The sequence below is a fragment of the Heterocephalus glaber genome, unplaced genomic scaffold (genome assembly GCF_053883595.1).
Source record: "Heterocephalus glaber isolate CG9 unplaced genomic scaffold, H.glaber_assembly_v1.0 deba00001444, whole genome shotgun sequence".
Taxonomy (NCBI): domain Eukaryota; kingdom Metazoa; phylum Chordata; class Mammalia; order Rodentia; family Bathyergidae; genus Heterocephalus; species Heterocephalus glaber.
In genome coordinates this window covers 29,035,150-29,058,148 of record NW_028258297.1, presented here as the reverse complement: position 1 = coordinate 29,058,148, position 22,999 = coordinate 29,035,150, and the positions used below count along the sequence as shown (strand labels likewise).

Sequence of the window (22,999 nt, the reverse complement as noted above, 5' to 3'; positions counted from 1 at the left end):
AGGTATTTTACAGCGTGGGACACTTCAGTAAATTTAGAACCATTTTTACAATACATTTTATTTTACCCCATTCCTCCCTCAAGCCCCCTCCCCTCCCTATGTACAAAAGGTTCATTTCCATTTTTTCCTTCTAGTTTCACTTTTTTTCTTGTCTCTTCCTTTCTCCCTCCTCCTTTGTTCCCCTTGCCGTTTGAACACTTTCTTCCTATTTCCCAACATCCAATCTACAACGATTTAAACTGATCTTCTCGTCCTAGTTATCTTTGTCGTTTTTGTTTTTTTGGTACCGGGGATCGAACTCAGGTCCTTGCGCTTGCGCAGCAGGCGGCGAAACCACTGAGCTAAATCCCCGGCCCTATCTTTGTCTTTCGAGGATGATTTATCAGCTCCCTAAGCTATTCATTTATTTATTTATTTATTATCTGGTACCAGAAATCGAACTCAGGTCCTTGTGCTTACCAGGCAGGCATGGCACCACTGCGCTACATCCCCAGCCCTATTTTATTATTATTCTCTGTGGCTCTCAAGAAATTCTTAAATCAGGAGCCATGGTGCACACCTGTAATCCCAGCTACTTAGGCGACTGTGTCAGGAAAAGTGAAAGTTCAACTCCAGCCTGTCCAATTTAGTGGGACCCTATCTGCAGCTCAGAGCGAGGCCTGGAGTACAATCTCCAGTCCTGAAAAAAAAATCCTTAATTTCTTATTCAGTGATGTCTACAAAACCATCCCGATTCCCTTGCTAGGCCATATGAACAATGAGTTTCACCTCTGTCTCACAGAAATCATTAAATTCCCAATCACATTCATCCCACATCCACTTCCTGTTCGGTGTAAATGATGCGGAGGACCCAGTTTAGGATCCAGGAGGAGGAGGGTCGGCCTGCACAGCGCTGAGCAAGGCATGCTGGGGGAAGTGGGTGGTGCTGAGGGGGAGGGGCTCCTGGGGCCTTTCTCCAGCAATGTTCAATTTCAGTCTTCATTAAAGATTAATATGGGCTGGGGATTTAGCTCAGTGCTTCCGGCGCCTGCCTTGCAAGCGCAAGGTCCCGAGTTTGATCCCCGGTACCAAAAAAAAAAAAAAAAAAAGATTAATAACGCGCACTTTGGTGTCATTGTAGCAATTGTATAACCTGATGAGCCGGTTTCACAAATCTCTTGAATCTTGATTGCACCGGTGGATACTCCCCTCTCTCTCAATTTTTGAGACATGGTCTCACTTGTTCGCTAAACTGCCCAGGCTGGGTTCAAACTTCTGATCCTCCTGCCTCAGCCTCCCTGAGAGCTGGGATTACAGGCGTGTGCTTTTCTTGAAGCCATTATTTTTGTGCCACTTTCCAGACGGACACCTCACCTCTCGCTTAGTAAGCTAGTTTTCTTTCAGGTCAGAAAGGGATTGCTGCTTCCTTGCTTGGGAGCCAGATGAGGTGGCCGGACTGCGTTCGGATGCCATGATCACGGAGGAGGGCTCTAAAGCGCGGGGGCCTCACTTGAAGACGCACCAGAGCCACAGTGAAAGCCGAGATGCGCAGAGGTCCAGCCCGGTCAAGGCAAGGACAGTTTGGTCTCCCCTGGCAGGGCACGGAAGGGGCGATGGCCACGTTAAAAGTGCACACGACGAAACTCCGCATCTCCTTTCACGCCCACGATTAATTTTTCCAATTTTTACAGATTTCTGCGTGAAATGTAGAAAAGGTAAATCACCCAAGAGTAGGAAGGAAATGGCTTCCGACTAGAAGATGGGAAACCCGGGCCCCGCCCCGCCCCGCCCCATCCCGCCCGTTACGTAACCACAGCGGTGGGGGGCTCCCTACGCCGATGGTCATGTGGGCTGCGCGGCCCGCAGTCTCACGCCCGAGTGCCTCGCGCGCCCCCGAGCGGCCGCGGGCGGTGCCGGCTTCGCCTGCCAGCCCCACTGCCCTCGCCTGGCGCGCGTCCTCGCCTCTGGGATGCTCTGCTCCGGAAAAGGCCCGGCCGCTAAGGGGCTGCCCTGTCCCACACTACGCCAGCTCCAGAGGAGGTGCAACTGCCAGAGTGCTCCTGCGAATCTCATAATTGAGGCTTTATTTATTTAGGGTGTTTTGGGGTTTTTTTTTGAGACAGGGTCTCTCTATGTAGTTCTGGCTGGCCTTGAACTCGCTGCAATTCTCCTGCCTCAGCCTCCCCAGTCCTGACCCCCCACCAAGCCTGGCACTTTATTTTTAATGTTGACCACTTTTTGTCTTTTTGTGTGTCTGTGTGTGGTGCAGAGGGTGCGACCTGGCCTCACACATGCTAGACGAGAACCTCACCCTTCAGCCTCACACCTAGCCCTGAGAGTTTCTTTAAAGTTATACCCATCAATAGGGAACAGTTAAAAGTTATTAGTACAGAGGGCCAGAGATATAGCTCAGTGGTGTTGCTGCGAGCTGCGAAAGCGCAAGGACTGGAGTTCCATCCCCAGTACCAAAAAAAGTTATAGTACAGTTATATAATAAAGACTAGACAAGCATAAAAACAAGAGGTATGGGCCAGGAATTTAGCTCAGTGGTTCTGCTGCCTTCCTTGCAAGGGCAAGGTCCCGAGTTCGATCCCTGGTACCAAAACAAAAACAAAATGGAAAATGTGGATCTACATTTAGTGATATGAAAAAAGCCCAAAACTTATTATTTGTTTTGTTTTTGTTCTTGGTACCAGGGATCGAACTCAGGACCTTGTGCTTCCGAGGCAGGCGACGGCACCATTGAGCTAAATCCCTGGCCCTATTATTTGTTTTTTTGAGACAAGGTCTCACTATGTAGGCCAGGCTGGCTTTGAACTCATGGCGATCCTCCTGGCTCAGCCTCCCTAGTGGTAGGATTACAGGTGTGCTCCACCATGCCTGGCTCAAAACATTGTTAAATTTAAAAATCCAATTGGTGAGGCTGGGAATTTAGCCCAGTGGTTTTGCCGCCTGCTGTGCAAGCACAAGGACCCGAGTTCAATCCCCAGTACCAAAAAAAAAAAAAAAAAGATCCAATTGATGAGCAGTATTTACTATGTTTGTTTGTTTTGGTTTTGGTTTTGGTACCGGGGATCGAACTTGGGTCCTTGCACTTGCACAGCAGGCGGCAAAACCACTGAGCTAAATCCCCGGCTCGAGCATTATTTACTATGACTCATGTCATTTTTGTTTTGCTTTGTTTTTACAGTACTGAGGCCTGAATGCAGGGCTTTTGCACTGAGTTATAGATCCAGTCCTTTAAATTTTTCATTTTGAGAAAGGATCTTACTAAGTTGGTCAGTTGCCCAGGCTGGCCTTGAACTCACTATGCAGCCCAGGCTGGCCTCGAACTGGCAGAGATCCCTCCTGCTTCAGCCTCCTGAGTACTAGAATTACAGGCATGCACCACCATGCCCAGTTCTGCCATTTACATTTTTTTTGGTACTGGGGATCGAACTTGGGTCCTTGCACTTGTGAGGCAGGTGGCAGAACCAATGAGCTAAATCCCAGCCCTGCCATTTACATTTTTAAAAAATGCATATATATATATATATATATATATATATATATATATATATGGGGTATTTGGGGGGGGTTGGTAATGGGGATCGAACTCAGGACCTTCTGCTTGTGAGGTAAGCAGCGGAACCACTGAGCTAAATCCCTGGCCCTAAAAATGTATATATTAAAGAAAGATGGTGGCACTGAGGCATCCTGAACTTCTATGTCCCTCCCTATACACTTCCTATTATTTGCTTTGTTGTTGTCGTTATTTGTGGTGCTAAGATTTGAACCTAGGGCCTCACAAATGGGTACCACTGAGCTATAGCCCTGGCCTGTACTTTCGTTTCAATTAAATAACGCTTTTGTCACAAATTAGATTCATCTAGACTGGCTGGTGGGGAAGGCTGTTGGGTGTCATGAAGTACGTAGCCTGGTGAGGCAGCCTAGCTCCAGTCCTTGCCAACTGAACACAAGGCACATGGTTGCCCACGGCTCTGGGAGAAGGCTCAGCTCCTTACTGCCATGGGCTGCTCCCTGCGTCTGTGCCCTCCCCACGCCAGCTGTCCCGGCAGGCAGAGTCACCCGCCTCTCATCCAGGCCATACCACAGCTCTTTCCCTACTTGGAATCCACCTTGAACGTTGAAACTTTCTACCCGTGTGCTACAAAGTCACTCCTGGGCTGCTGTGGGGGTCAGTGGTAAGGGCTCTGGGCTCAATCTCCAGCACTGCAAAAGCTTCACCTCCTGGCACTTAGGAAAGGCTGCATCATGCAGGCTGGCATCTCGTTATCTGGAATTACTGGTGTGCCTAATTCCATGCCAGCCTCTGAGCCCCTGAAGGCCCTGGAGCCCATTAATGAAGTACAAAGGGCAAAGGTGCACTCACCTGTCAGGAGCAGGTCAGGGCATTGGGCTTAAGAACTTAAAATATAGGGGTCGGGGATTTAGCTCAGTGGTTTCACCCCCTGCTGCACAAGCACAAGGACCTGAGTTCGATCCCCGGTACAAAAAAAAAAAAAAAAAAAAAGAATTTAAAATGTAAACAAACAGAAAAAAACAAAGATTTTAAAATGTTGGGAGGGGTCCAGGGCCCCTCCTATTGGGTCTTCGAGTGTGATTGACAACACGATTGACAGGGTGCTGAGTCACTCATCTGTTTCTACAGTGGACCTCCTTTCCCATAATTCCCTCTGATACACTTGGATGCATGAGATGCAGTCCATATGCATGAGCCTTTAATGATTTCTAGGTGAAGAAAGGTTATGATAGGTCATCCCCCCAAGTCTAGTAGGCATGCATCCTGGTTTGGGATTTTGGAATTTCCAGGGGTATCTGTTATTCTTTTCTTGGTTTTTTGTTTGTTGGGTTTTTTGAGACAGGGTCTTGCTATGCTGTTCAGGCTGGCCTTGAACTCACTATGTAACCCAGTCTGGGCTTGACCCTCCTGCCTCTGCCTCCCAGTTCCGAATTACAGGCAAATGAAGCTTCTCCCCATGGGGGAGGTTGTGATCTTTTTCTCTGGCTCCAGGTAGTGGACCTTAGGACAAAAGTCGTGGGGGTTGGCCCTGGGGTGCTGCCTAGGTTCAGGTGAGTGGAGGAGAGTGGTCCATCAGCCCCTAGCTGTACAATCTGTGTTCCTTTGATTTGGTCTGCTGGATCTGAGTGGCCAGAAACAATGGACATAGCACTTCCAACTTTCAGAGTGCCCTCATACTTATCCTTTCTTTCCCCTCACAATTGCTGTGTCACCAGCTTCCTCCCTTTGGGTTCTTGTTCTGAGGCGACAAAGAAGTTAGGTGACAGAACAGCAAGCAGTGGGGACCGGTATTGGGTATGGTTTGTTTGAACAGAGAAAAGCCCTCACTAGATGGGGGTAACCAAGCACAAGGAAGCTCTCGAACCTAAGTGCTTCTTCTGTAAGGCTCTGGCGCGCTCAAAAGGGCAGGCAACGGGGGCAGAGGAGGCGTGAAGCTGCAGGTTTGCTGCTGTTTGCTGCTGCTGCTTGCCAGGCTGCCTGTGGCCTGCAGATTCTGTCAGTTCTTTGTGTTTTGCACTCTAATTTCTCTTGAAGCTTAGCTCATCTTGCCTTAGTTTACCTAGTTTATTTAGTTGCTGGCATACTGCAGATCTGCCAAGATTCTAACCCAGGTTTTAAGATACAGTACCTCGGCATGGGCTCCTTTTATTCCATGAAATCATCTTCCAAGTTTTACCTGAAAATAACTAATGGGCGGGGCCTATATGGGAACAAGACAACTTACCTTGACACTTCTTGCTACACCTAGCGACTCCCACACTCATCCACCCCTTTTGCTTCTAGTGATAAATTTTTCCTAAATTCACAATACTGTACAGTACTTTTGTAGTGAAGGTGACCTATCCCTTTAAAGCCTCAGGTGACGTATGGGTAGCCCCGCCCACTCCCCTGTGCTAAGCCCTGCCCACCGTTTTGCAGCCTCCGCCGGTGAGCGCCACCCTGTCCTGCCTCATCCGGGTTCCTGGGACTCGGAAGTTGACCCCGTAACCAGGCAACCTCTGATCCACCTTTTTGGACGCAGACTGCAGGGGCCAGGCGCTCCGCCCCTCCGTTGCCATAACACCAGTACACAACCCTTGCCCCTTACCCCTCTTCCAAAGCAACGCTTCCGGTTTGAACCGAGACCTTCCCCACAACTGCTTCCAGTTGAGAAAGCCGGGGTCTGCGCCCCTTTGGGAAGGGGGATTGGGTGGGGGGACAGAGGACAGAGGGAAATGGGGCTAGGCGGGGAGGGAAGGCTAGAAAGGTCTAGGGGTCTGAGAGGGCGTCCTGAGGGGAGAGGGTTGTGTATGGAAAGCATGAAACGAAGGTGGGAGTCAGCAGGAGATGTTTGCAGCAGGAGATGAAGCACAGTTGGGAGTCGGGGTGATGGGCGATGGGCAGGTACTGGTCAAGAGAGGTGAGGGAGCTGGGGTTGCAGGAAGCCCAGACCTTCTTTCTCAGGAGGAGGACTGAGCTTGATCTGACTCTGGGACCTTCCCACAAGGAGAAAGATGTCAGACGAAGATCTGGACAACTTGGAGCCAGAGCAGGATGATCTGGAAAAAGAAGATGATAAGGACACAGAGGAGTGGGAAGACTACAGGAAAGAGGGGGAAGACTTGACTGAAGAAGTGAGAGGCGGGAAAGGGGAGGGCGCCTAGGGTGAGGGCTGGGAGCCAGTGGCCTGGAGGAGACTGGGACTGGGACGCCCTTTGCTCCTGCAGTGGCTGCCCACGCCCCTGACGGAGGAGATGGTGAAGGAAGGGCTGTCTATGCTCTGTAAGACAGGCAATGGGCTGGCGCATGCTTATGTGAAGCTGGATCTTAAAGACAGGTGTGTTCTGGAGAACACAGCCACCAATGATTGAGAGATTGTGGGACCCCATCTGTTTTCCCACTCCTGTGCCTGGTGTTTGATGCAGACTGGATCTCTCATGCAGGCCCAGTGGCTGAGGGAAGGATGGGGTCTACCTTTCAGGACCTCCAGGTCTCCCTGGGGGCCAGTGTCTAACTCAGTGGAGAGCCCTTGCCCAGTGTGCAGGAGGCCCTGGTTCATCCCCAGAGCATGAGGCACAAGGACAAACTCAGAAGACTCTGAGAACCCGGAGGCTGAGTGTACGTGTGCGTGTGCATGTGTGTGGGGTATTTCTGCCGGATTCTCACCGTCTTTCAGAGTGTGTGGTCTGTGTCCCTCATGGAGGCACAGGCAGTCCACCATTAGGGACCCACCTCTGGGCTGGGGATGGAGCAAGTCCTGGGTTCCCTTCTCAGGGACACACACACACAACTGCCTTCTCTCCCCTTCCTCACCCCTCCCAGGTTACCCCTTCCCCTCCCCATTCACTGTAAGCCCTTTCTATGTTGCCCTTGGCTTTAGCACTTCTGCCAGTTCTCCTCATTCTTTTCCCAAACCTGGTTCTCCCCTCCCTGCATCTCCAAGAGACCTGACAGACATCTCCTTGCTATGCTCCTACATCCATCTGCGCTATGTGGATATCTCTGAGAACCACCTGACAGACCTGGCACCGCTCAATAACCTCACCCACCTGCTGTGGCTCAAGGCCGATGGCAACCAGCTTCGGAGTGCCCAGCTGAACGAGCTGCCCTACCTGCAGATCGCCAGCTTTGCCTACAACCAGATCACCGACACTGAAGGCATCTGTCATCCTCGGCTAGTGAGCCTGGATCTCAAAGGCAGGTCCTCATACCGAGCTATGACTCCTTCCGTCCTAGCCTGGGGCTGATAGAAGTGGGCAGTGTGGTCCTTCATTGTGCCATAGAGCAACCTGCATGCATTCATTCACTAAGACACTCACAGAGCCGGGGATATAGCTCAGTGATAGAATTGTGTTTTGTTTTGATGAAACAGGGTCTCGCTATGTACCTCACTGTGGCCAGTGAACTCACTATGTAGCCCAGGCTGGTCTCAAACTCATAGTGATCCTCCTGCCTCTGCCTCCTGAGTGCTGGGATTACAGTTGTGCACTACCATGCCCAGCTCAAGGTCCTGGATTTGATCCATCCCTAGCATCAAAAAAAAAATCAGGACACATATGAGGATTTGTTATCACAATTCTTCATGCTGGGGGTATGGCCTTGAACAAAACAAACATTCCTATTCTCAGCTAGACACGATGGCTCATGCCTGGAATCTCAGCACTCTGGGAGGCTGAGGCAGGAGATCAAAAGTTTGACCTCAGCCTGGGCAACTTAGCAAGATTCTATCACAAAATAAAAAACAGAAAGGGCTAGGGATATAGGCTCAGTGCAAAGGTCCTTCGTTTAATCCCCAGTACTGGGAAAAAAAAGTCCCTGTTCTCTCATAGCTTATATTCTAGTGAGGGCAGATAATTAACAATAAACACAATAAATAAGTAAAATTATATATTATGCAAAGAGGAGATACCTGCTACGGAAAAATAGACTGGTGAAAGCAGAATGGGGGAGGCACAAGTGACAATTTGGAACAGGTTGGTTAGGATAAGCATCATGCAGACATCTGAGCAAAGGGCTGAAGGAGAGGGAGCCAGATGCGTGGGTCGCTCAGTCTCAAAGGCTTAGTGGATGTCTCCACTGGGTCCACCTGCTCAGGGATCCAGAGGAAGTGTTGAGAGCTGGCCTTCCTCATCCTCCTTTTTGTGTTACAAGGAGAAGCTGTTAGTCTGGGCTGTGATGCTGACCATTCGGAGTGGCCCTCTGAGTGCAGATCCCCTCCTCCCCAGGGAACCACATCCAGGTGGTGACCAGCCTAGACCCTGAGAAGCTGCAGAGCCTGCACACCCTGGAGCTCCGGGGGAACCAGCTGTACACCACCGCAGGGATCAACCTCCCGAAGCTGAAGAAGCTCTTTCTGGTAGTTCCCTGGGCCGAAGGGTGGTTTGGGGAGTGAGGGTGCTAGGGCTACTGTAGGCTCTGTTGTGAAAAGCCCGTGTCATCAGTGGAGCCCTCCTTGGCCAGGGGGCACTGGGCTGTGATGTGAGAACAGAGTAGTCTGCTCTGGTGCAGCATCCTGTGCTTGACTGGGGCACAGTGGACAGGCTTAGGCGGCCACTTACAGTCAGCCTTTTAGACTGGAGCTGCTTCACTCCAAGGGACACTGCAGTCTCATGTCAGGGGCCCCTGGCCCTGGAGGTGGGGTGAAGTCTCTACCTTACTTAGAGGTGGCTTTGCTGGGACCTCAGGAGGGGGTTACATGGGACCTTTCCCTGAGATGGACCCAGGGCCCTCCATCCCAGCCAAGCACTCTGCCCCTGAGTTGTGGGCCCAGCCTCTCGGGGACTTTTCAGCTCCTTAATGCCCCTTTCCCTCTCCCACCCTGCTCTCCTGTCTCTTGCATTTTCACTTTTGCTTTATCTCTTTCTGATGTCCGTCCCTTCCCTCTCCATCCTGTCCTCTCTCCATCTCCTGTGTCTTGGGGCGCAGGCCCAGAACATGCTGAAGAACGTGGAAGGCTTGGAGAACCTAAGCGACCTCACCACCTTACATCTTCGAGACAACCACATCGAATCTCTGAGCGGCTTTTCCAAGGAAATGCAGTCGCTGCAGTACCTCAACTTGAGGTGCGGTCCCTTCCCAGCCCCGCCCTGTGCCTGCCTGGCCAGGAGGAGCTTTGGAGCCTGTTTTCCTCCAGCCCCAGTCCCCCATTCTAGCCCACAGACTGGTCCTCCCCTCATCGCCTCCTGATGCCCCTGCTTCCCTAACCCCTAAAGGAAGTCTCTGTTCTTTTCTTCTCTTCCCCCCTTCCCCTTCCCCTCCTTCCTTCCATAGTGAGGTCTTACTATGTTGTCCAGGCTGTCCTTGCACTCCTGGACTCCAGCAGTCCTCCTGCCTCAGCCTCCAAAGTAGCTGGAAAAGTACCAGTGCACCTGTGGCCCCTGTTCTTCAAGAATTCAGAGTCTGGCTCCAGCTCTCTTTTGGACCCGCCCATTTTTGTTTGTTTTTGTGCTGGGGATTGAACCCAGGGACCCACACAGGCCAGGCAAGTGCTCTGCCACTGAGCCACATCTCCAGCTCCAACTTTCGCTGGCCCTGTCCTGTATAAATTCCCACTGCCCCGTTTCCCTTCCCATTTCTTGCCTCTCTCCTCCCGACCCCCACCTAAGTGACAGTCCCTGTGCTGACATACGGATGCCCTCCAGCTTGAGCAGAGGATAATATCTGAAAGAAACTCTCAGGAGGAGACTGGAGGGTGGGAAAGGGAGATTTTGTCAGCAACTCATACAGTGGCGGATTTTTTTTCTTCCTTTTTTTTGGTACCAGGAATCGAACTCAGGACCTTTTGCCTTCGAGGCAGGCATGGTGCCACTGAGCTAAGTCCCCGGTTCTTTTCTTACTCTGTTTTGTGGCCCTGGGGATTAAACCCTGGCCTCATTCATGCTAAGTGTGGCTCTCACACTGAGCTTTTCCTCCAGCCCCGGAGGGTCTATGTGTGTTTCTTTTCTTTTCCTTCAGTACTGGGGATTGAATTCAGAGCCTTCACACTGAGCTACATCCCCGGCCCCTCTTCCCTCCACCTTTTCTTTTTCTTTTTCTTTTTGAGTCAGGATCTTGTTAAGTCTCTAAATGGTGCAGGATGGGCTCAAACTTTCGATTACAGGTGTGTGCCACTGCACCTGGCTTTATATGTATTTAAGTAAAAGTGTAAGGAAACTGTCTTTCCTTAGGAGGTAACAAGAACAAATTCTTCAGCAGGACATGGTGCCACACACCTATAATTCCAACACTTAGGAGGCTGGGGCAGGGGGATCATAGTGAGTTCAAAGCCAGCCTGGACTACATAGCAAGACCCTAGCTCAAGCAAACAAACAAAAAATCCTCCAGCTGGCCACAGAAGTGGGTAATGCACCTGGAAGCCCCAGTCCCAGGGTCTGGGTCAATTTCTTGGCCATTAGCTCTGCCGTCATGGATCGCGCGCGCATGTGTGTGTGTGTGTGCGTGTAACAGACCCTTCCTCACCGGCCATTAACTGGCCATGCTCAGAGATGGGGGGTGGGTATCTGCAGATACCAGATCTAAACGACAAAGGGCAGAGATGATGCACATCCCACAAAGTGCAGAACACTCCTTATAGGGCCTAGCACATCCATGGTACCAGGCTGAACCACTTGGGTACACTGTATAAAGGCTTGCAGGAAGAACAGGAGAATAAAGACACAGTAGCCCACCAGAGGCCCATTGGGAGACCACTGGCCCTCGCTCCAGGTTCCCTCCTCGGGCAGCAGCGACACAGCACCCACCTGAGCTGGTGTTAGATGCCAGGTCCTCCTCGACGGCCTGGACCTTGCCTTCTCACCTGCACTGACACCTGTTCCTCCCCTGCAGGACAGTGTGGCCTGCTGCTGCCCCAGCAGGTGAATGGCAGCACGTAACAGGGCAGAATGTGGCCCTCAGGGGTTCCTTGAAGGGCAGAAGCAGGACAGGAGGGGGACTGGGCAGCACCCAGTGCTTCGAGGGAAACTGAGGCCTGGTGGGAGGGGCCCCAGGGACCCCACTCCTAAGAGCTGGCAACGAAAGCCCATTATTCCTGGGCAACCCACTCCTAACCACGCTGGCAGGGGCAACGCAATAACCAGCCTGGGGGAGCTGGCCAAGCTTCGGGACCTGCCTAAACTGCGAGCTCTGGTGCTGCTGGAGAACCCGTGCACAGACGAGACCGACTACCACCAGGAGGCCCTGGTGCAGATGCCGCACCTGGAGCGCCTGGACAAGGACTTCTACGAGGAGGAAGAGAGGGCTGAGGCTGACGAGAAACGTCAGAGGATGAAGGAGGACCAGGAGCAGGAGCGAGCCTGAGCATGGCCTGGAGGGAGACCTGCCCTCTGTCTAGCAGCAGTGCTGGTCCCCAAGCACAGTAAGGGAGCTGGCAGGAGGTAGCGAGCAAAGGCCTAGGGCTGGGCAGGTGGGAAACAGAAGCTGCAGAAGGAGGAGATGGGCGGGTCAGGGCCAAGGCAAAAAGCCTAGGAGATATCAGAATCGGGGTGAGGGGACCTGAACCCAGGAGGGCATAGGGGAGACAACAGGAGGCCAGAGCCTGAGCGAAAATCCTAGGAAGGGCAGGTCTGGGGCGTAGATGAAGGGAAGCCAGCCGGAGCTGGCTAGTGGTACATGAAGAAAGAAGTGGGCCTGGAAGAGAAGGAGGAGAGGAAGACCCTGGGCTGAAATCTGGGAGGAGAAAGGAGCCGGGCAGGTGAGGCAGCTGGACACACAGGGCAGAGGCTTTCCTTCTGCTCTTCCCCAGAGAAGGAAAGCAGCGACGGCGGCCCTGTACCAAGGAGCTGATGAAACTGCTGGTGGGGGTGGGGACCCGCATTCACACTCATCGTGAGGCCCAAACGGGGCAACAGGGAGACCGAGGCTCCCCCTCTGCCCCAGAGCTGATGATGCCCGGGCTCAGCGATGGGTGTATGCCTGGAGCCTGCCGGGCCCTTCGGGGCGACAGCTGGGGTTTCGAATAAAGAGACATCCGGGTACTCGGGGCCTAACCTGCTTTGTGAGACACTGCGTCGGCTTACGCTGCGGGGCCGCACCTGTCTGCTCAGGGCTGCTCGGGAGTGGGTAGCAGCGCGCGTGGGCCCGGCTCGCCCCGCCCCTGGTGCCCCCCTCGGCCCCCCAGCGGCTCGTACGTGGCCTCCGCCGGCAGTTCCTGACTCATCGGGGGCTCCGGGTCACATGCGCCCGACGGCCCTGCAGGCGCCGCCCCCCGCCCGCTCCGGGAGCAGCAGCCGCTGCCGCCGCCACTCGCGTCCTCCCTGCGTCGCCGCCGAGCCCGCAGCCCGAGCGAGGTGAGGCCCGGCCCTGCCGCCCCGCCCCCGCCCGGCCTCCCGCCTGGCCTTCCGCCTCGCGCCCGGGGGCGCTGCGCACCTGCTGGGCCCGGCCGGGCCTCTGCCCTTCGCCTCCGCCTTCGCCGGGGCCTGCCCATCGGCTCCTAAGTTCGGCGTCTCCGCGGGCTCTGCATTTACTTCATCCCTGCACGTCCTTTCCTGCCTTGCATTTGGGGAACCGTCTTCTCTCGCCTTTCTCGACCCCCAGACTTCCCTTAGAAGCCCCCTCCCCACGCGTCCCCACGTCGCCCTCCGCTGCAGCTGCCCAGGAGGGATGGAAGGCGCGGGGCCCTCTCATCCTCCCCCAGCCCACCCCGGCCCCAGGGCTGGAGGGCCCCCCAGGACCCCGTCCCCAGGACCCTGCTCCCCAGGACCTCTTCCGCAGGACTTGCCCCCAGACTCCTCTGCTGTACGTCCCTCGGGAAGAGGAGGGACCCTAGCGTGGTAGGGCCAGGTGGGCTGGGGCGCTGAGTTGGGACAGGATGCGGGTCTGCAGGAGACGGTTCTTCCCGGCTTTTGGGAAATCCGGCCTGGCAACCATTCCGTGCGCTCTGGCGCGATCTGGGGACCCCACGGCCGGCGAACCTACCCGGACGCCTGTGAACCTCTGCCAGGCCCCTCCCCCTCCTCCCTGCGGTGTTCGCCTATCTTCTGGTTTTCGGAACCTACCCGCCCCCCACTGCAGTGACCTCCCCTTCCTCACTGCATTGACCTTCTTCCCCGGGGGGAGGGGCCCGCTCCTCCCCACCCCCACCGACTGCAGTAACCTCTTTCTCAGCCTCCCGCGCCTCCCTCTGCGCTCAGGCTCCGCCCCCTAAGCCTCTTACCTTTTGCCTTCCTTCGCTTCCAACCCAGGAACCCCAGCCGTCATGTCCATGGAGAGGCTCTGGGCCCGGGAGATCCTGGACTCCCGTGGGAACCCCACCGTGGAAGTGGATCTCCACACTGCCAAAGGTATGGGTGGGGCTCCCGCTTCTCCGAGGAGCTGAGGCTGCAGCTGCGGCTGGCCTGGCCGGGTGGGGAGGCCCCCGCCTTGGCACCCGAGGGGTCCGGCTGGGCCGGGCTTCCAGGGCTGGGCTGTGGGGGTTCCTGTGTTCTGGTTTAGTGGGAGACGTGCCCTGCCTCTGCGTGTGTGCCTGAACACACGTGTGTTTGCACACGTGCACGTGAGCTGCCTGGCGTAGCTTCACTTCTGTGGGCTCCTACTTGTGCCTGCGGGATCTCAGCTGGGTGGATGAAGAGGCCACTGCTTGTGCGGCTGGCTCAGGTGTGCGCGCGTGTGAGTGTGTGTGTGGTGTACTGTGGAGGGAGGCCTGGAGGGCCGGCGGAATCCCTGGTCCTGCAGTGCCCTGTCCTCACTGTGACGTCTCCCAGGTCTTTTCCGGGCTGCAGTCCCCAGCGGAGCTTCCACTGGCATCTATGAGGCCTTGGAACTGAGGGATGGGGACAAACAGCGCTACTTAGGCAAAGGTGAGGGCTTTTCTTCTCCAGCCCCTGCCGCTCCTCAGCCATGCCCTTCCCTCCTGCAGTCCCGCCCTCTCCTATGTGCGTTCTCCTCACTTCCCTTGGCTGCCCCTCCCAGGCCGCCCCTGCCTGACCCTGACCAGCCTCCCCCTCTCCGCAGGTGTCCTGAAGGCAGTGGACCACATCAATACCACCATCGCACCGGCCCTCCTGGGCTCAGTGAGGCCTGCCCCTGGGGCCCGGATGGGGGGAGAGACTCCTTCCCGCCCCTGCACCCATGGGCCTCCCTGTACTGACAGGCTGCTGTCCCGGGGACCAGGACGCCCTGTGTGCCGTGGGGCCCAGCTCCCTGCGGCCGTGTGTGATGCAGTTCTGTCCACAGGGTCTGTCTGTGGTGGAGCAAGAGAAGCTGGACAACCTCATGCTGGAGCTGGATGGGACCGAGAACAAATGTAAGCAGGAGGCAGGAGAATGTGAGGGTGAACTGGGGGGGCTTCCTCAAGCGACAGTCCCCCTCCTGAGGCCGCTGCGGTGGGAGGTAGGGACATCAGACAGAAGAGAGAACTGCTCTGTACCGTAAGAGGTGGGAGTTGGCAGGAGACTGTCTGGGGCTGCTTCGAAAAAGGAGAGGCTTCCTGCCCTTCCAGCCACCCCTCCCCACCTCCTCCCTGTGCCCAGAAAGTCAGCCGTTGAGAGGGCTGGAGTGGGGAGGGTGAGTCTCCTTTACTGGCTCACTGTGGGGACACCCGTGGAGGCAGACAACAGAAAGGGGGTGTTTGGGCTTATTCCTTCTTCTGCAATCTCCCAGCCAAGTTTGGGGCCAACGCCATCCTGGGTGTGTCCCTGGCCGTGTGTAAGGCAGGGGCGGCGGAGCGGGGGCTGCCTCTCTATCGCCACATCGCTCAGCTGGCCGGGAACTCAGACCTCATCCTGCCTGTGCCGGTGAGCTGTGCCTGCCTGTGTCCCTGTCCCCAGGTGTCAGGGGTGACCCCTTGTGAGGAAGGGTGGGGCAGTGACAGGGCAGCATCTGTCGGTGCCTCGGCCCGGGTTGGAATCCTGGGTTAACCCTCCGGGCTCCACCTGTGGCTCCCCAGGCCTTCAATGTGATCAATGGCGGCTCCCATGCTGGAAACAAGCTGGCCATGCAGGAGTTCATGATCCTCCCCGTGGGGGCCGAGAGCTTCCGGGACGCTATGCGACTCGGGGCGGAGGTCTACCACACACTCAAGGGAGTCATCAAGGACAAGTACGGCAAGGATGCCACCAACGTGGGGGACGAAGGCGGCTTTGCTCCCAACATCCTGGAGAACAGTGAAGGTGAGGCCAGCTCCAGCTCAAAGCCCACTGCCTTCTGGGGACAACAGGAAGGCACTCTGCTGAGCCCCTCAGAGCATGGGGATGGCTCTGGGGCCTCCCAGGTTCACAGGCTGAGCCAGGAGGACGGTGTTTTACCTGCTTAGCCAGACCTGGTGGCATCTGTAAGTTCTCAATGGAGCCCTGAGGGTCCTGAGGATGGTCCAGGTGACCGACCATAGGCGCCTCGGGTTGATGAAATACACCACAATTAGGGAACCCATTCCTCATGTACACTGCCCCACCCTGGCCTCTGAGGCCTCCAGGATTTCTAATTTTCCTGTGCCCTGGGAGAAACTGTATTGAATAGAAACTATGTAGGTAGTACTTAAGAGTCAAGGTTCTCAGCCAGAGCGATGGCACACACCTGTAACCCTAGCTGCCCAGGCAGCTAGAGCAAGATTACAAGTTCAAGGCCAGCCTGGGTGTGGTTTAGCAAGACTGTGCCTAAAAAACGTGGGTAGGGTGGAGCTCGGTGGTAGAGCCCTTGCCCAGCCTTGGATTTGATCACAGACAGCAAAACAAACAAAGCTTCTGGGGTCACACCTCTCCACGCTTCCTTGTTCTTACCTGTGAAGTGGGAATATAACAGTTTCTGCCTTGTCCTGGTGCGAGGATGAAGGGAGACCACATATGTACAGTGCCGGGGTGACATGACACCAATAAAAACGCTGACTGTTAGTATCAGCTCTGTTCCTTCTCCCCTCAGACCTAGGCGCCACCCCCACAACCCCAGTAGCCACACTGGCCCAGGCAGCTGTCTTCCACCCTGCGGACTTTCTTTCCTCTCGCTCTTCCTTCCCTGCCCTCTCCTCCTCACAATATCACTTTCTTCCATCTCTAGCCTTGGAGCTGGTGAAGGAGGCCATTGATAAGGCTGGCTACACGGAAAAGATCGTCATCGGCATGGATGTAGCTGCCTCCGAGTTTTACCACGATGGCAAATATGACTTGGACTTCAAGTCCCCAGCAGATCCTTCCCGATACATCACTGGGGACCAGCTGGGGGCGCTCTACCAGGACTTTGTCAGGGACTATCCTGGTGAGAACTGGGGTGTAGGCCTGGAATCCCAGTACTCGGGAGCCTGAGGCAGGAGGATCTCTGTGAGTTCAAGGCCAGCCTGAACTACAGAGTGAGACCATGTTTGAATACAGCCAAAAAGAAAGAAAAAAGAGAGAAAGAGAGAAAGAAAGGGGATGTGGGAGAGAGGGGGCACAGGTAGACCTGTTGGGGCAACTCTGGACTTCGTGGGTACTAACTCAACCCCCAGGTGGAAGTGTGCCAAGAGGAAGGAGAACTGGGAACTAGTGCCAGGTTGAAGGAGCCTTCGGCAGACAGGGCTTTGCGCGCTGTGTAAATGTGCAGGGCCCTGTGATGCTTCAGTTTCCATCTGCTTCCATCCTGATTAGAAGCCACTGGGGTCATGGGGATGGGGTAGGAACCAGGATGGTGAGACAGGCTGGCCTGGCCTAGGAGTGCACTAGTGCATTTCCGTTTCTTTGATTGAAATCGTGGCTGCAGAATGGAGCTGTGAGTAATGTGTGAATGAAGAAGATGGCTGAGGAGAGACTAAACTACCTACCCTCTCCAGGCCTAGTGAAGGCTTCTGCCCAGGGGCAGAGTCGGGCTGGCTCTGTCTTCCCAAGACAGAGCAAGAAGAGACAGACATTGATTGCAGCAGGAAGGAGCTGGACTAACAATGAGGAAGGGCTTCCTGGCAGTGAAAATAGGAAAGTGCAAAGTGAAGTTGTGAGGAAGGTTTGAACTCTTGTTACTGGAAGGTTTATGAAGTAAGAATCAGGAGTAGGGGGTGGTTGCACATGCCTGTGATCCCAGAACTCTGGGAAGCTGATACAGGAGGATTGCAATTTTGAGCCCAGCCTGGGCACCTTAGTCACTTAGTGAGACACTCAAAAAATAAAAGAACATAGAAAGATAGAAAGATAAATAGACAAGCTGGGCGTGGTGGTGCACACTTGTAATTCCAGCACTCAGGAGGCTGAGGCAGGAGGATCACCATGAATTTGAGGCCAATCTGGGCTACATAGTGAGTTCAAGTCCAGCTTGAACTACATAGCGAGACCTTGTCTCAGAAAAAAGAACATAAAAAGCAGCTGGGGCAGGCTTACTTTATTTTGGGGAGAGTGGGTGGACAAGGAGCAGCAGGCTTTGTTAGTCAGGAGACCTGAACATTTCAGGAAATCAAAGGGCAGCGTCCCTGCCGCAGCAGAGATCCAGACAGGGTGACAGTGCCCTCACACTCCCTCTGCAGTGGTCTCCATCGAGGACCCGTTTGACCAGGATGACTGGGCAGCCTGGTCCAAGTTCACGGCCAACGTGGGGATCCAGATTGTGGGTGATGACCTGACAGTGACCAACCCAAAGCGCATCGAGCGGGCAGTGGAGGAAAAGGCCTGCAACTGCCTGCTGCTCAAGGTCAACCAGATCGGCTCGGTGACCGAGGCCATCCAGGCGTGAGTGGCTCCTGGCTGGCTCCTGCCCCGTTGCCATAGGCTTCCCTTGCCCATGGCTGCTGAAGGGAGCAGGGAACCCGAGTCCCTTCCTGTTCTCTCAGCTCTGCTGTCTGTGCCCCTGGATCCCTGTCCCCTCCTGGTGTTTCTCGCCACAGACCAAGGGTGAGCGGGGCTGGGCAGCACAGGTGTGCGGCCGGGTCTCAGGGCTGGCATCTGGGCACAGGTGCAAACTGGCGCAGGAGAATGGCTGGGGTGTCATGGTGAGTCACCGCTCAGGGGAGACCGAGGACACCTTCATTGCTGACCTGGTCGTGGGGCTATGCACTGGCCAGGTGAGGGGCAGCCTTCGTGTGTGTGTGTGTGTGTGTGTGTGTGTGTGTGTGTGTGTGTGTGTGTGTGTGTGTGTGTGTGTGTGTGTGTGTGTGTGTGTGTGTGTCTTGGTGGGATTGGTGGGTTCTACACCAGCTGGGTCTCTGTCAGGTGCTGGAGGGCATCTGGGAAGGTTCGGCAGTAGGTTTCGGTGCCTGCTGGGGTGTGGCTCAGTGGGAGGCCCTAGGTCCTTTCCCAGTACCAGAAAGAGAACTGAGAGTGGGTGAAGGGGACAGTGGCTGAGCTGCCTGTCTTTTGGGAATGTTTCAGATCAAGACTGGTGCCCCCTGCCGTTCTGAGCGTCTGGCTAAGTACAACCAGCTCATGAGGTGAGCTACTGGGGAATGGGAGCCCAAAGCCACATGGTTAAAAAACCAAATTTTTCATGCCTATAATCACAGTACTGAGGGAGGCAGGAGGATCAAAGTGAGTTTGAGGCCATCCTGGACTGCATAGTGAGACCCTGTCTGAAAAACAAACACTGGGGCTGTAGCTGGCAGAGCAACCCTGACTTCAGTCCCCAGTACTCCCCTCCCCCTGCCTTTCTCACACACGTAGACAAAAGGTTGTCCACTGTTCCACCTCTAGCAGCCTGACTGTCTCACTTCTGCTTCTCTCTCAGAATTGAAGAAGAGTTGGGAGATGAAGCTCGCTTCGCTGGACATAATTTCCGCAACCCCAGTGTGCTGTGAACCCGCCGCTTGCCCGGATGCTTGGCTCTGTCCTGTCCTCCTGGACCCTCCTCCTCCTGTCCTGACCTGTGATAGTCACCCCCATCACCGTCCCCAGCCCAGGGTGACCAGAACCCTGACTAACCTGCTCTGGCTGCTCCTTGGCAAACCCAAGCCCGCTTCTCTGCTCTCCCTCCTCTTTGAGCCTTGTCCTCTGGGGTTTCTCACTCTCCATGTCCCCTTTCTGTTTTCTCTTCCCTGGAAATGAGATGGAGGATTGGCAGGGGTCAGAGGAAGAACGTGTGTCTGTGAAGGGGGCTTTGGGGCTGGCGTGTTGCGGTGTTGGGAGTGGGGCCACGTGTCACTGTGCTGTCCCTGTCCCACTCTTCCATGTTTCGTGTGACCCATGAACTGTGTGGAGTGTACAGGGGTGTGGTCATACCTAGCTAGGGCTTTAGCGTATTTATTTATCCATTTATTTATTTTTCACTTATCCTGTTAATTATTCATTTCTCTATAACCCTAGGCCCTAAAAGTGGCCTGACTTGAGGGGACTGCATCTGTATTTCATGTGGCTGTAGATCCCATGAGGAGCTAGACAAGAGGTCTCGCTGACTGGCACAGGAGGGGTAACCAAAGATGGCCTTAACAGCAGTTGTGTTGTTTGTTTTAAGTGAAGCCTGGGTTGGTCCAGATTGGGGTGTGTGCCCGGCGGGCTCCTCCCCTATCTTCTCTCCCCAGCCCCAGGTTCCCGTTCCTCCTCCAGTTGCACCAGAGCACCGGCTCACTCTCCTGTGCTGTGTTCCACTTGCCACCACCACTGTGGCATTGAAATGACACCACCATTAAAGTCTGAATCACAGTGCATTCTTGTGTCTGAGGGGTGTTACTCTGCCACCTGTGAGGGGAGCGAAGATGGAGGACCTGGATGGTGGTGCTGCTGGATAGCAGAGCTGGGGGCATGAGGAAGACCAGCTGAACGACCTCAGCCACAGCCATGGCACTGCCCACCCCACCTGGAGAGGTGGAGCCCACGTTGGCCCTGCCTTCTCAGCAGCAAGCCTGGCCCCAGGACCCAGGGCATCAGGCATTCTTTTTTTGGTACCGGGGATTGAATTCGGGTCCTTGCGCTTGCGCAGCAGGTGGTGAAACCACTGAGCTAAATCCCCAGCCTGAGGCATTCTTAACCTGGGGTCTTGGATTCCCTGGAAGTAGAAATGACGTGTGCATAGTTGGGAGAATTTGGGAGGAAAATAGTCTAAGGTATTTCCAGATTCCCAGACGCCTTGCCAAAGAAGGGGTAAAGTGGCATGGCTGGGCTCCTGCCCACAAATTCCTGGCTATTTCTAAGGTAGAAGACCCATGGGCATCAGGCCTTGCAGGATGGGGAACTGGGGAGGGAAGGAGGGTGCCGGAGTGAAGAGCTGGGGCTGAGGCAACTGAGTCCTCCGACAAGCTGAAGACTGGTCTCGGGACCCCCAGAGCTCGGCAGGCCCAGGGCTGGCTGGAAGGCGGCAGGGTGCCGTGTGTGGCCACAGTCTCGAAACAAGCTGCTCAAGGGGCAGGGCAGGGACCACTCTGGGGGACAAACCGGCTTGCAGGCAGCTTCGGCCGCTAGGGGGAATCGAAGTTCTGCGGGACAGGCACGAGAGGTCCCGCCCACACGAGGTGGGCACAATTTCAAGGCTGCACTCTCCGGGGACCTCCCTCCACTTCCCTGAGTTTTCTCCTGGCTCCTGCCATGCAGCACCCTCCAGGGCTCAGAGATTCCAGTTGAGTATGGGCACGGTCCACGTCTCTGCCTTCATTCCCGTGTCCCTGATGCCTGCCTCAGCCATTTTCAGTGCCCCGTGCCTCAATTTCCACGCGGGCATCTCCTCTTTCCCTTCCGCTCGCACCCTTGGGGCTCACAGCACTCTTCTCTGTGGCTGTTTTCTCTGGGGTCCACGACCCCAGCCTTCCTCAGTAACCCTCAGGCTAGCAGAACTAGTGTAGTTGGAGCCACCTTTCCGAACCCCGGTTCTTTCTTCCCCAGGTCGCCTCCTCTGACAGGTACTGGGTTGGATTGGGTTACAGCTAGCTCTGCCTGGGCCTCCCAGGCCCCTCTCTCCACTTTCCTTTTGTGCCGTTGCCTGGAGACCAGTGGTTGTGGGGGGCTGGGGCCTGAGTGGGGCTGGTGGACGGTGGGGCTGTGTGGGTGTGTGCGCCAGAGTTGTGAGCCTGGCCTCAGGTAAGGGAGGAATCGGAGGGGCTAGGCCCTGGCTTCCCTTCCACACTCTCCGTGCCCTGTCCCTACCTCTGACTAATTTGTTTTTAGGCTCAGATAAGGAACCATCCTGGTCCATGTTTTAGAGCTTAAAAAACAAGGGAGAAAAGCTCAGACAGAAAGGGATTTGGGAAGGGCCTGGGCCAGGGCCCAGTGAGAGGCTGAACTGAGGGTCAGAAAGGGAGGAAACCAACGGGGAGAGGGCGCAGGGGGAAGGAGGAGCCTTGGAACTACAATGGGGGTGGAGGAGCAGAGGGTGTAGAGCCGCGCAGGAGGGAGGCAGGGGACAGGGGGTGGTCCGAGGGGCCAGGGAGGTGGGCACAGGCCGTAAAGTGAGTCCGGCGGCCCCGGGAAGACTTCAGAGTGATGATTCATTCCCAGGCAGAGGGGGCATTCTTGCTCTTGTTCCTTGCTCCCCAGCGCTTTGCAATCTGTTTAGAGTGTTTCAGTGCTCCCAGAACTTGGATGAGTCTGGCCTAAGGAACTGTGACACAAAATCTGTGTGGCTACAGAGCCAACCCCCTTTCCCAGCAGGCAGGTGAGCGCCTGCGGGTTCAGCACCCGCTGCACTGGCCCCGCAGTACCCTACTGCCACCCCAAATCTGGAGCGCTACCCAGGTTTCCCAGTCCAGACTCCAGCTCCAGCTCTTCCTGCTTCCCAGCCTGCCTCCCTCCTTTTCTCCGGCCTTCCCAATTTCAGCAGCCAAAAATTGCCCCGTCTTTCTGGTGTCCTTTGTCCTGGGAGATGTTGCTGCTTGGTGTGAGGCCAGGGAGGGAGCCCAGAAGAGGGCACTGGCGGTGGATGGTGGGGGTGCCGGCTTCAAGGGTGAAGACGGGGGTGGCCGGCACCGACAGCCTGCGGAGCAGTGGAGGGGAAAGGCCAGGCTGGGAAAAGCCTGCCGTATGGGGGGAGGCGGGCCACGCGGGCCCAATCCCCACCTGACCCCTTCCTTGTGACCTCAGATACCAGAGTGACGACTTCAAACCGCTCTGAGGAGGAGCATGGAGGTGGCAGGAGGAGGAGGAGCCTGCGGACCACGGCCCCTCTTGTTGTAGGCCTTGGCTGCCCAGGGCCCGCACCCCGCATTTCAGTCTCCCCCTCATACTCCTCTTTCTCCATCCACGACCTTCCCTCCATGTTGCCACCGATGGCCCTGTTTATCTTCCAGTTCCTTCCCATCTTAACCCATTCTCTCCGACTTGTCTGCCAAAGGAAACCCCCCAGCTTGAGCGAAGCCCCCCCCACAGGACGGTGCCTGCCGCTCAGAGCCCAGTGTGGCCTGGGCAGGCTCCTGGCCCCGCCGCGTCCCTTTGAGGGTTCCTGCGCCCGCCTTCCCGCTGCCTCCTCACACCTCTCCGGACCTCCTCCCTCACCCCTCTGCCCACCCCAGCCACCCTGCGGATTCGACTTTCTTCCAGAAACCCCTGCTCTACACGTGTCTTCATTTTTCTCAATTTGTCCCTCCTTGAAGTCCCCAAACTCCAACGCATTCTCTTGAGCACAGCCCCCCCCCAGCCCCCGCTCCTCCCGCCTCACGCCGACCGCAGAACCCGCCGCCCCGAACTTCCCGGCCCGGCTCCTGCCCCTCCTCCCGCC

General features: G+C 55.5%; 2 protein-coding genes and 2 long non-coding RNA genes across 5 annotated transcripts; 2 read left to right on the top strand and 2 right to left on the bottom strand.

Moving 5' to 3' along the window:
• Positions 1–269: 269 nt before the first annotated feature.
• LOC147827547 (uncharacterized) lies at positions 270–13,769 on the bottom strand. 2 transcript variants are annotated; one of them, XR_015452180.1, is made up of 2 exons: positions 13,632–13,769; positions 270–1,674 (listed from the first exon to the last, which is right to left on the bottom strand). It is a non-coding gene; the product is annotated as an uncharacterized LOC147827547 (long non-coding RNA). The 2 variants fall into 2 exon arrangements; XR_015452179.1 differs by lacking the exon at positions 13,632–13,769 and adding an exon at positions 12,845–12,988.
• On the top strand, positions 6,464–11,810 carry Lrrc23 (leucine rich repeat containing 23). The gene is given in 7 exon segments (XM_021248030.2): positions 6,464–6,615; positions 6,709–6,818; positions 7,425–7,678; positions 8,707–8,837; positions 9,407–9,543; positions 11,539–11,766; positions 11,768–11,810. Coding segments are annotated over 7 exon segments (1,023 nt in total). The 5' UTR covers positions 6,464–6,495.
• Positions 13,631–20,001, top strand: Eno2 (enolase 2). The gene is made up of 11 exons (NM_001310254.1): positions 13,631–13,758; positions 14,179–14,274; positions 14,429–14,487; positions 14,651–14,720; positions 15,077–15,210; positions 15,363–15,585; positions 16,466–16,663; positions 17,895–18,096; positions 18,320–18,428; positions 18,736–18,794; positions 19,088–20,001. Exons 1-11 carry the CDS (start codon positions 13,674–13,676, stop codon positions 19,155–19,157), a joined length of 1,305 nt encoding a protein of 434 aa, NP_001297183.1. The 5' UTR covers positions 13,631–13,673; the 3' UTR covers positions 19,158–20,001.
• LOC147827546 (uncharacterized) lies at positions 19,910–22,967 on the bottom strand. The gene is made up of 2 exons (XR_015452184.1): positions 22,017–22,967; positions 19,910–21,886 (listed from the first exon to the last, which is right to left on the bottom strand). It is a non-coding gene; the product is annotated as an uncharacterized LOC147827546 (long non-coding RNA).
• Positions 22,968–22,999: the final 32 nt, after the last annotated feature.